Source organism: Populus nigra, chromosome 17 (genome assembly GCF_951802175.1).
Source record: "Populus nigra chromosome 17, ddPopNigr1.1, whole genome shotgun sequence".
In the NCBI taxonomy this organism is placed as follows: domain Eukaryota; kingdom Viridiplantae; phylum Streptophyta; class Magnoliopsida; order Malpighiales; family Salicaceae; genus Populus; species Populus nigra.
The window spans coordinates 213,944-226,457 of record NC_084868.1 but is presented as its reverse complement, the minus strand read 5'-3'; the positions used below and the strand labels follow the sequence as shown (position 1 = coordinate 226,457).

At 32.7% G+C, this 12,514-nt stretch overlaps 2 protein-coding genes across 2 annotated transcripts; both read right to left on the bottom strand.

The window, feature by feature from the left end:
- Positions 1 to 3,689: 3,689 nt before the first annotated feature.
- LOC133676785 (uncharacterized) lies at positions 3,690 to 5,566 on the bottom strand. Its single transcript, XM_062098522.1, has 2 exons — positions 4,710 to 5,566; positions 3,690 to 4,264 (listed from the first exon to the last, which is right to left on the bottom strand). Exons 1-2 carry the CDS (start codon positions 5,258 to 5,260, stop codon positions 3,775 to 3,777), a joined length of 1,041 nt encoding a protein of 346 aa, XP_061954506.1. The 5' UTR covers positions 5,261 to 5,566; the 3' UTR covers positions 3,690 to 3,774.
- A 1,707-nt stretch (positions 5,567 to 7,273) lies between these two features.
- Positions 7,274 to 8,385, bottom strand: LOC133676786 (probable calcium-binding protein CML43). The gene has a single exon (XM_062098523.1). It carries the CDS (start codon positions 8,097 to 8,099, stop codon positions 7,491 to 7,493), a length of 609 nt encoding a protein of 202 aa, XP_061954507.1. The 5' UTR covers positions 8,100 to 8,385; the 3' UTR covers positions 7,274 to 7,490.
- Between the last annotated feature and the right edge of the window lie 4,129 nt (positions 8,386 to 12,514).

Below are 12,514 nucleotides of genomic sequence, written 5' to 3'. Positions count from 1 at the left end.
TAAAATAAATTTTCTTTATATTTTTTTAATTTTTAATTTCTGCACATCAAAACAATAAAAAAACATTAAAAAACATCAAATGAATGACTTTTCAAAATAAACACATTTTATAGCACAGTTTCATACACAAAAACAAACCGTGCTAAATATTAATTTGTGTTTTAAGTTCCATGGTGCTATTTAACAGGAGGAAGTAAATTTATTTAATATAGTATTGACTTTCTTTTCCATGATGTGACATATTTCCTTCAAATATGTGTTTATATTTTCACCATGGAAAAGAGAAGTGCCTAGAATGTTTTGTCAATTCACCAACTATATATCTCCTAGCTAGTACTAGCAATAAAAATAAAGTGGTTGGAAAAAATAATCTTACAAAACAAGGTTCAAAAGTAGTTTTTGACTTTTTTTAAAAGAAACTGATAATTTTTGTTTTTTTCAATTGTTGGTAATTTATACAGCCTCTTTGTTATCGTGATTACATTATTTTTTAAAGTGTTTTTTTATTTGAAAATATATCAAAACAATATTTTTTTATTTTTTAAAATTTATTTTTAATATCAGCACATCAAAATAATCTGAAAATATCAAAAAATAATTAATTTAAAATAAAAAAAAATTCAAAGATATTTTTCAAACACAAAAACTATATATTCAACGCGTGCTCGGGATTCCAAGTCAAAAGATTCTAAAATAAAAACACATCATGCACAACTTGCAGGAAGAAAGGTTACGGAGTAAATCTTGTCATTATTACAAAGAAGAACAGATTAATTAAGATGGATGGATGTATGCACAGAGACAGAATAAGGGCAAGCATGCAGACGTACGTTACGCCTGGACAGTGTATAATAATAAATACATGACAAGAAAATAACACGTGGGCCCCTCCCCTCGCTCGCGCACCACTACATACCAAAAGACGAATCTACAGTGAAGCAACACATCCCATGATCCCTCCGCTAACTGCTTACTTCTTACACAACTGCTGGCAATTTGATTGCGACATACGAAACTTCGTCGTCTACATGTCCATGCGTATATATGGTTGCTGGTTAAAGTAGCCGACGGGGCCTGAACCCCTTTTTTTGGAAGAAAAAAAACTTATTTGACCAGGCAAAAATCTTGAGTTCATCTGGTGATTTGAAAAGTATTTAAGTTTTTTTTTCTCCATAAATGTTATTTTTCTATCAATCATAATCATGGGTTTATAATAAGAGTGTCTGCAATTGATCAACTCTGTATTTTTAATATAATATAACATGCAGAAGTTTGGATATATGTCAATTTTCCGGTATCTTAAACAAATGAGTTTCATCATAGACTTAGAAGCATATAAGTTTTCTTTCAGTCTATTCTTTTTAGGTAAAATGCTTCTCGCTCATTCGACAATTCTATCATAACCAGCCTCACGCAACCCATGATATGACTTGATAGTGGACACCTGTGCAACGACCGATAATTTACTGTGATTTATGTAACCATCCCGTAATAGTTCGTTAGAATCTTTTAAAAGATCAAAAAACATGGTCGTGTCTGCATGAGGTTCTTCATCTACGAATGTACATTGACCGACACGACCCGGATTCATTCCCATCGCGTCCATAACCATATTTGTATAAGGATTAATATTTTCATCTACAACTCCATGCACGTTACCAGAACTAGAAGTTGACTCAACCATCATTTATACCATGGTATCGTGAGGAACATATGTTTCTCTGTGTGTATACCACACAAATATTTATATAAAACAAATAAATACCCAAGCAAAATACATATACTATAAAAATATATAAAAAAATAAACATTTTAAAATTAAATTCAAATAAAAAAGAAGCAGAAGGAAGATTTGCTTACTTAAAGTGGAGAATCCTCAACAAAATTTGAATCAGAACATAAATATTGACAAACTAAGTATTGTGATGATATAATTTGTTGTGAGAGGTTAAATTGTATTAAGATTGGGAGGTTGTTGTTTGTTGCAGAAAAAATACACAATGAACAAAGAGAAATGAAGGAGGGGAGGGTCGATCGTTAGGTCATAAATTAAGTATTACTGATGATATTACCGACAAAATTATTTCATCAGTAACTTCATCGGTTATTCTGTCAGTAAAAATATTATGTCACTCCACAATTTATCTGTTTTTACCTCTACTGTAATACTTTCGATATATACCAAGAAATTTTGTCTATTGACATATTTACATGAGTAGTTTATTTTTAAGTTTTTGAACTAGAAGGGTGTTATAATCATTAATTTTTTGTTTGCATATTGTTTTTTTAAAAAATTATAATCTTTTAGCCTAAACATTATTTTTTAAAAATAAAAATCGGCGAGGCGCATAACGAAGGATAGTGTCTTTCTGAGCGTGTTTATTTCTGCAATGATTTCTCCTGTTTCTCCAATCCCCACCCACCCGCTTTCTCCTCCTCCTTCTTCTTTTTTTTGGTTCCTTTTGTTTCTTGTAATCATCAGCCAGCAGCGCCGCCCTTTCAGTTTCATTGCTGAGCTGCAAGTGGAGACCCCGTGCATGTCCGTACTCTTTTTGTCCTCAACAGCTGCCGTGTCCTCCTCCACTCCCACACGAATCGAAGATCTTTCCCTTCTTTAAGAACCCACCTGCGTCTGGTCTGCCCCTTGTATTAAAGTTCCATGCATATATATATATATATATATATATATATATATATATATAAATCTCTCAGACTTTCCAGAGTTTTCTCTGCTTTTATATGATCGAAAAGGTTTCAAACGGCATGCATCCATCCATGCCGTGACAGAATCAATCAGCCTCTTTATTATTTAAATGTGGTTGTTTATTCTCTTCTTCCTCTAATTATTTATTGTTCAAAAAGAAAAGGGTAGAGAGGATAATAAAACCAAGCTATGAAGAAGATATATACGTGTTCCATGCACTGCTAGCAAGCGAAAGGATGCTGCAGGGCGGGAGGGAACAAGAAGTTTATTAGCGTTGATCATCTTCAATTTATTATATTTCTCAAGAAACATAAAAAAATTGATGAGATCGGGCATGTGTGGAATTAAATTAAAAAAAAGAAATTTTTTTAAAAACACATAGTTCATGAAACCATCGAAATTAATTATTATTTTTTCCATCAAACTTATATAAGTTACTCAAAACTAAATAAAATTATAGTCTATACATCCCATGTATTATAGTATTTGAGAGGATTACTACCGTGGGATCTGTAGATCCTACTTCTATCTATCTGTTTTTCTATAAATGAAAGATAATAAAATTAATTTTATGTTATTTTTTTGTTTTTATTTTTCTTAAATAGTGTTTTAGAATATAATAATAGTTATTTTTTAAAATATTTTTTATAAAAAAAATAAAAAGAAGCAGGAGTAAAAAATGAATATCTGCCGTGACTTTTAAAACCAAGTACACTTAAAACCGTGGACCAACGGTGGAGAAATCCGCCAAGGGAGGCCCAGCACATGGTCTCGGATCTTCATATCCAAGGGAAGGGAGGCTTGAGAAGTTGAGGGGCTCTCTCACTAAGATTTCAATCCTGGCAAGATAATCCCATGAAGTGGCCAAGTGGTAGAAATCAAATGCATTCCTTCCTAGAAAAGTCTGACCGAGCGAGATGCAGACAACTAGCTACTTGTTAGGTAATCCCAAATCTTAACGTCAAAACCATGAACATCTCAGATATGGAGAACACATTGTTTTGTTAAATCAAGATGGTGATTCTGTACATGAATTTCAACATGCAAAAAGGAGAAATTTAAAAATAAAATCACACAATATTTGGGCCAAATGATCTCTTGCAATGAGCAATAGCAGCCTGGATTGAGTTATCCTGAGCACATATTTTGTGATTCTGATTTCCACTCGAGAAACCTAGGTGAGTTGGGGAGGATTTTGTAGAACTTGGACAACTTTTGGATTTCCTATCTTTCCTACCAACGCTAGTACTCATTGCTTCCAAAACTCCTCTAATTGCATCCAAGTTCTTCTCCATAACTCTTGACCTGTCACCATTTCCGAAAGGGTTGTTCGAGTTGCTGCTGCTGCCTTGTCCTTTTCGCACTAACCATTTGTCAAAAGGCTTTATTAACGTCTGATATGCGCCAATGTTTTTCTTTCCTCGGGGAAAGTTAATTTCTTGGCGAGACTTCATAAATGATGCGAGCAAAGTCCGAATTCTCAAGGTTCGAAACTTGACCAAGAACTTCATCATGATGCCACTGCTGTTCATTGCCGTTTCCTTCGATCCTTTCATCGTGCTTCGATTGAATTGAAACAGGAAATCAACATGGCAAGTACTCAGTGGTTATTGTAATATCAAATGCCTATAGTCATCATCATATACAAATAAATATAAATTATTGCAAATAAAATCTATACCCACATCGCTGTATATTAGTTGCCACATTCTGAAAAACTCGAGAAACTAAAGGGCAAAAAGCTATCCTTTATCCTTGTTATTTTCCGGATTTATCTCTTGAGTTGCGTTTAGTCAGTATCATAGTGTAGAAGAGGAGATCGTAGACTAAATTGAAATGGACGACTCAAGGTCCATCTGCGTAAAATTGTGACCATGGGCCTTTTTTTCTTCCAAAGTCTAATGTATTTTTAATGAACAATACTGATATCGAACATGGCTATTTCTGAAAAAAAAAATGCCATAAGAAAATCGAAAAATGAAAATCAGAAAATATTGAAGGATACCTGGGGCGTACAAGCTCCAAGTGATTGCTGTTAGCCGGACGGCCATTTTCATCATTGGCCTCTGATGATACCGTTAAACTGGGCTTTAACATATTGAGAAAACCGTGAACTTTAGGAAACTGAGCCTTCCTTTTAATGGTCTTTTGGATTCTACAATTAGAATCAGAAGCCTTGGACCCCATTTGAGTATCCCATTGATCACCCTCCTTGGAAGGAGAAGAAGAGTTCATAGTGAATGTTGTTGTTGTTGATGATGACGATGGAGACTTTGACATTGTCGCAGCAGACTCATACTCAATGCTGGTTGTTGTGGTGGAGGGTTCTTGGAAGGGAACACTAGAAGAAAATGATATACGTAGCTCCATTTCCTCATCAGCCCAGTCATCAATATCTCCATGATAATTCTTCTGTTCAAGGGCTATCTCAATGTAGGATTCATCGTCGCTTTCATCGGAGAAAATGGACTGGAACGATGAGGAGTTGAAGTCATAGCAGCTGCTGAATGAGAAGCTCTCTTCTAGCTCTTGATCTCTGTATGCGATACTTGCCATGTTAAATAGTTATTCATCGGCTAATCACAACAAGAGTATTCAGATATTTGTGAAGCAAATGATTCTTGACATATTTTGAGGTATTTATGATGATCATAATCTCGAAACCTATAATAGAAAACGAATCCCTACAGATAAAAAAGATCAGAGGTTGTTGGAATGAGGGTAGAAAAACATGAGCATGGAGATGGAGGTAATTAAGCTAAGGTAGATTTGATAATCAAGAAATTTTGCTAGTTAGCTAAGCTTTAACCTTTTTGGTTTTGGTTTTGGTTTTGGTTTTGGTTGAAGAGTCTATGTCTAATATAGTCTTGGTCCAAATCAGACAACACCAATGGTTATATTATTTGAAGAGTCATCATTTTAGACCCTTGTTTATTCTAATAAACTGTGTTAAAAGTTGAACACTTGGGCTTGTATTTTTGGTTTAACAAACCTCAAAATCCCTCGACCTCCGTGATTCAATATTCTCTTCTCAGAAGAGACCAACCCATCTTACGTTTGCAGATTTGGTTGTGTCTGCTACACTTGTTTTTCAATTTTGTTACAGATTATGACCTCTTAACCCATCTACCAGTCCTCTTGTGCCATATACCATGGCACGTCTTCCATTTTTATACATTGAACCAGACTTGGTCCATGTGTTAGCCTTTTCGGTCTCCCCGGCAAAGCCAACACTCGTAGTATTAGGACCAGCTCGGCAATCTGATTCTTGTAATTGTTAGTTGCAATCTCGAAATAAAACCGCAACTTCATGCTGAAATTTCCCCAGTATCAGGAAGGGAAAGGGACTGTCTGGTCTAGTCTTACATCATCTGGTGTTGATACTTGGCAACATACCATCATGTTTCGTATGAATATGCGCCTATAATGCTGATAAAAGCTGATTTCTGTGCTGAAACAAGGTACCATGCCCTCAGAAATACTCCAAGAGTAGGCGGATCCGGCTCCTGGTGCTTGGTTTTGAAAACGTGTAATAAAACAGAATTGAACTACCCCATTTGCTGTGTTTGTGATGTTGGAAACTTTGAAACCTGCTTTGAAACTAACTACCTATGTGGGCCTACGATTCCTTCTTATTAACTGTCTTGCTTGTTCCTCAATCTAGTAATCAAATTAACTGCAGAAATCAATCAAATGAAGCCTGGATTTAAGGTAGTTTGATGACGTCTTCTAGATGTAGCTGGCATTGGTGCATGGCTCCATCCTGTTGTTTTACTCGAGTCATCCTTTCATATTGCTTCAAGAATCATAATTTTTCCTGGATTCCTGCGCTCTAATTTGGTTCTTATTTTTCTGAAAAAATCAACAAGCAAGCACAACTCAAACACACAGCCTGGACCAATGATTTTTTCTGATCTTATGCAGCTACAAGCAATGTCAATCATAAAGTGAAACGGATTTATTACCAACGTCAAATCTCCATCTTGAATGAAAAAATTCACCAAGACTTTTCTTGGGTTCCCAAGTCATCTAATAGACTATAAGTTTAGAACAGTCAGACTGCTGTGTGAACTCAATTAACAGGTTTTATTTTATTTATTTTCTGCTTTCCGTGTCTAGCTAGTTTTCTCCTTTTGATTATTCAAACGTAGATCGAAACTATGATTAAAAAAATTTGTATTTCTTAAAAAGAAATGGATCAAAATTTAAAGGTCGCTGTTGTCTATCCCCTTCTTGAAAGGAACATTTTTTCTTTTACAGGAAATTGTATGAATGAATAGAAGTCAATGGTAGTATATTGTTGACAAAGTCGTGCAAGGGCTAGCTCAATCACAATCTAGACTCTAGAGGTCAACTTAAAGCTGCATTTTGAACAAGATCCAAGCTTTGGGCAATAAAGAAATAAAACCTTGCTGTCTCTGTACATGTGCTAATTATCTTGGAAGATGCATAAGCAAAGAGAGAATTACTTATGCCCAGGCATATGGAGCTAAGAACACAAAGAAAGAGCAGACACCGCATGCTGGGATCTAAGAGAAGCAGCATAGAAATACATGAGAGTGCAAATCCTGAAACATCAAAATCAACAAGGATACCTTATTAACACATACAAACATGAAGCCTGAGCATCGTTGGTACAATCATGACAATGATTGATTCATATTTCTAGCTTCATTCATATGAAAACAAACCATAATTAAGACTAATTAACCACTGAAAAGAAAGCGAAAGAAAGGGAGAGAAAAAAAAGGTTTTCAGGGAGAATTAAGATCATGAAGATGAATAATTAAGAGCTCCTAACAAGAACGCTCCTCATCATTTCCTTAAATTCAAAGAAATCAACACGACCATCATGGTTGCTGTCGACAGTGATGATCATCTTCTGAATTCTGTCAATCTCTTTGGCTTCAGGAAATCCCAACTTCCTCAAGACCACTTGCAGTTCATGTGCTGATATGTAACCATCCCCATCCTCGTCGAAAACCTTGAATGCCTCTGACAAATCAGATTCCTCCATTCTCATCCAAGCTTGATCTCCAATATCATTCGCAGACGCCTCCTCCTCGGCCGCATTATTATCGTAACCAAAGAAACTGTTGTTCAATGATTGATGAAGGGACACGAAATCTTCGAAAGAAAGGCCAATGTTGTCTGGCTTAATGTGGGATTTGATGGTGAATTCAAGCTCAGAGAAGTCAGCGTCAAGGCCAAGAAGACTGAGTGCTTGACTAATTTCCTGGATGGTGATCATGCCATCGCCATTCTTGTCGAAAAGATCAAAAATGCGGCGGAGGCGAAGGGAATTGAGACTGGGGCTACGTAGACTAAAGGAGGAGGATTTCTTGTGTCTGGCAGAGGCAGAGGTTGCTGCTGCTGCTGCTGCTGCTGCTGCCATAGTTTGCTTTATATGTACTTGGGTTGTTTCTGCTGCCGCAGTAGAAACTGATTTAGATCCACCAACCAATAGCTAAACTGATTTGTTGTTGAGGGATTTATTGCATGGCGATTGCGTTGTCAAAACTGTGAAGGACAAAGCGCGTTTGGTGGCGGGGAGCTTGTTTGGCCAGCCAGTGATGACTCACGACCATTTTCCTGGTGTTTCCTTTCCATGCCATCCCACAGACTTCAGTGTTATAATAATTTAGATCAATTTACATGTGCTCTTTACATGGAAAAAAAATTAGAGATGATGAAGATACGAAGAGTCTTGCTAAGTATATAAATTTATTATTAAAATTAAATTTATTTTATATTTTTATATTCATCTCTTAACTAAATATATTTATGTAATTTCTGAGATATTAATCAAATATAATTTAAACATTTTCATTCAATGTGAGATAAAAATAAATCCATCCTTAATGATGATTTCAACATTGAGTTAAAAGTAAATTTAGTTTTTCTTATAATTAAGTTAATAATGAAGTACTGGAGTCCATATTAAAATTATCTTTTAAAATATATTAATACTTGTTTGGAAGCTTAAAGTAGTTGGATGAAGGAAGGGAGGAGTTATTATTTCTAATGTAATCGATAAAAAAAAAACAATGAATAATTAAATAATATAATATGGTTTGAATTGAGATTTTCCTTATTTATCTCCTAACACATAACACAGTGGACCGTCATAAAAACATGAATTTTATGGCATGAGACATTATACCTAAATTATAAGAGTGTCTTTGATATTGTCATAGTAGTTATATTTTAAAATATATATTTTAAAAATATATTTGAATAATATTTTTATTTTTTTAATATTAAAGTATCAAAACAATTTAAAATTAAAAAATTAGAAACACACAGCCAAGTTGCCATAAATGCTCTTTAAGGGACTAATTTTTTAGTTTTATTTTTGTTTTAAATTAATATATTTTAGTATTTATAGATTGTTTTGATATATTAATATTAAAAATAATATTTTAAAATTAAAATAAATATTATTTTAATATATTTTTAAATCAAAGATACTTAAAAAAAAAAAAAGTCACTGCAACTCTTTTAAAAACCCTCCCTCAGCCTCGTGGAATGGCATGAGAAATTTCGAAGAGATTATAGCGTCAAATTCAGGGAAGAGGTCTTGGTCCGCTGGAGCATGCGTTGCACTCCCAACACGCGGCCTGTTGTGGTGCACACATAACAAAATATCTCCCTGCAAATTGCTTTTCTCGGGAAAAGAAGAGAAGAAAACAAACGTCAGCCGTGGAGCGTGGAAAACGATTTTTTAATTTTCAATGCTAAGATTAGGGTTCAAGGTCACAATGTTTTCTATTTCTTTTTGAGGTGTCGGTCCCTGAATGAATGAACGGTCCAACATCGAGATGGTAGGATGGGTGTCTGTCAAACGTCGAGATGGTATTTGTTTCACGTGGATTGTAATAGTAAATTGACATTTCTATTCTTAAAAACACTCTTATTTAAGTGCTTTTTAGGGATAAAATAGTCTTTTTATTTTATTTATTAATTATTTGTGAAGTCAAACTTTTTAAGGCTTGACTTAAGGAACTAATTCCTAATTGATTTTTTTTTTTTAATTTTGTAATTAAGCCTGGGTTCTAAGGGTAGAATGATATTTTAAACAAATCATTAAAAGTTGTTGCTGATATATGAGTTAAATGCCTCAGCTGCTCCGTCACTTTTAGGCAACACGTGTGACTAAATACGGTGGTTAAAAATTAATTTCATTATATCACTGGATTCATCTCAACCTTCTCTTTTTTTTTATATGACGCATGTGCTGGTCGGACCTCTAGTGAGTCGCGACATCCTTTTTAATCCCTTCAAGCTCTCTTTTCTACTTTAAAGTCATGTTTGGCCCTCCACATCCCATATTATCCCTTCAAGCTCCATTTCTGTTGATTTTATCCATGGTTTTTTTATAACTATATGTTTTATTTTAATTCATTTCTTAAATTTTCTATGTTTTTTTCTTTTCAAATACCACACCAACCTTTTAAATTTTCAGACCAGCCCTTTCCATTTCATTTTCCTTCACATTTAGTTCTTTACCTTTTGATTATTTTTTCTTTTGAATAATTTATCAAATTGCAAATATCTTTCAATCTTACTCGTATTATTTTTTAATTTTTTAAATTTGATCTTTATTTTTTTGATTGTTATTTGTTTTAATTAACGTTATTTTTAAATTGTCTTTTTGAAATTTCATCATTCTTGGGGTTTTTCTATATCAGGTTTTATCCCAATTCTTTTTGTTGTTACCTTTTATTTGCTTTAACAAGTTTTTTTAATTGATATTTTTGTATAATTTCATTATTCAAAATTAAATTAGGTTGGAATTAAGCTTCTTTATTGAACTCAAGTTCTATATTTCACGAGTTACGAGTTTTAAAGATTAGGCGATGTTTAGTAGGTTTGCTTTGTTTTTTTTTAATATATATATATAAAAGTTGATGTTTTCTTATTTTTTTATCCTTTTTTTTTTAGAGTTTTGCTTTGTTATTTGCCTTCTATAAGTTAAGTTCTGAGTTCATTACAAGAATAACTAGTTTCAAAAATTAACATGGATTGACTTTTGTTTTGTCTTTTTTTTTATCTTTTGTAATTGATTTATTTCAAATTCATCCTTCAAGTTTTTTTTTCTTTTCTTTCTACGAGATTATTCTAATTTTATATTCATAGTCGCAAAGTTTGCGAGTTCCCCTAGGTCAATAAGGTTTTTTCTGGGTTTTTTTTTTGTAGTTTTACCTTTCAACATTGAGTTGTTTGATAACCCAGTTGGGCTAAGGTTTTTTTTAAAAAATTTTATTGTTATTTTTTTGTTCATATTATTTAAATTATAAATTAAAACAATTACTAGGGTTTCAGATTTTTTTACCCTAACATTTTTTATGTAGAAAAAAACTGTCTAGCCCACAACAGAGCGCAAACATAAAATCTAGTATTTTATTATATATAATAATTATACTCCTGAGATAAAAAAAAATCATAAATTGAAAACAAATGTCAGCCGTGGAGCGTGGAAAACGATTTTTTAATTTTCAATGCTAAAATTAGGGTTCAAGGTCACAATGTTTTCTATTTCTTTTTGAGGTGTCGGTCCTGAATGAATGAACGGTCCAACGTCGAGATGGTAGGATGGGTGTCTGTCAAACGTCGTGTTGGTATTTGTTTCACGTGGATTGTAATAGTAAATTGACATTTTTATTCTTAAAAAACTCTTATTTAAGTGCTTTTTAGGGGTAAAATAGTCTTTTTATTTTATTTATGCATAGTTTAATAACTTTGTTGACCTTAAAAATAAATAAATAATTAATTATAATTTAAGAGCATTTCATCTTTTTTGCTATAATGTAATTATTGTATTACCCTTAAAAGAACGAATTTATAATTGCATGAATTAATTTTATTTTTTTGTTAATTAAGCTTGGGTTCTAAGGGTAGGATGGTGTTTTAAAAAACCATTAAAAGTTATTGCTAATGCACGCGTTAAACGTCTCAGTCGCTCCGTCATATTCGGGTGACACATGTTGCTAAACACGGTGGTTAAAAAATTGATTCCGCCACATAACTCGATTCATCTCAGCCTTCTCTTTCTTTCTATGTGGCGCATGTGCTCGTCGGACCTCTAGTGAGTCGCAACATCCTATTTTTTTTCTTTTTTCTCTTTTAAAGTCATGTTTGGCCCTCCACATCCCATATTATCCCTTCAAGCTTCTTTTCTTTTGATTTTGTCCCTTGTTTTTTTATAAATATTTGTTTTGTTTTAATTCATTTCTTAAATTTTTTTTGTTTCAATTGCATCCTCCTTTAATTTTTTTTATTTATCAGATTTGGTTCTTATTCTTTTGATTTAATTTTTTTTATTTTGTTGATCTATTTGTTGTTGGTGTTTCAAAATCCATCCTTTAAGTTTTTATTTTTTAGTTTTGTCCTTTTCTCTTTTGTTAAAGTTTATTTGTTTTTAATTTAATCGTTCAATTCTAATTTGTATAAATAATAATTTTTGATTCAGTTCTTCTAATTTTGATTCGTATTTTTTTCCTTGGCTTTTTTGTTAAAGTTTTTATAGTTTTTAATTTTATTCTTCAAATTAATTTTATATTTTTTTTCAATAATAATAATAATAATAATTTTTAGTCTAATCCTTCTTCTTTTGATTTTTTATTTGTTTTCTTTTCCTATAGATTTTATAATTTATAATTTTATCTTTCAAATCAAGTTTATAGTTTTTATTATTTCAACAACGACAACATCAATAACAATAACAGTGATAATAATAATAACACTAATAATGATAATTAAAGTGGTTGTTGTAATAATAATAGCAATAATATAATGATAATGCTAATG

Bases quoted from the DNA above. Each gene is read 5' to 3' on its own strand.
- LOC133676785 (XM_062098522.1), bottom strand. From the start codon at position 5,260: ATGGCAAGTATCGCATACAGAGATCAAGAGCTAGAAGAGAGCTTCTCA. The intron at 4,265-4,709 runs GTATCCTTCAAT...ATTCAATCGAAG, and splicing joins TTGGAGCTTGTACGCCCCAG to CACGATGAAAGGATCGAAGG.
- LOC133676786 (XM_062098523.1), bottom strand. From the start codon at position 8,099: ATGGCAGCAGCAGCAGCAGCAGCAGCAGCAACCTCTGCCTCTGCCAGA.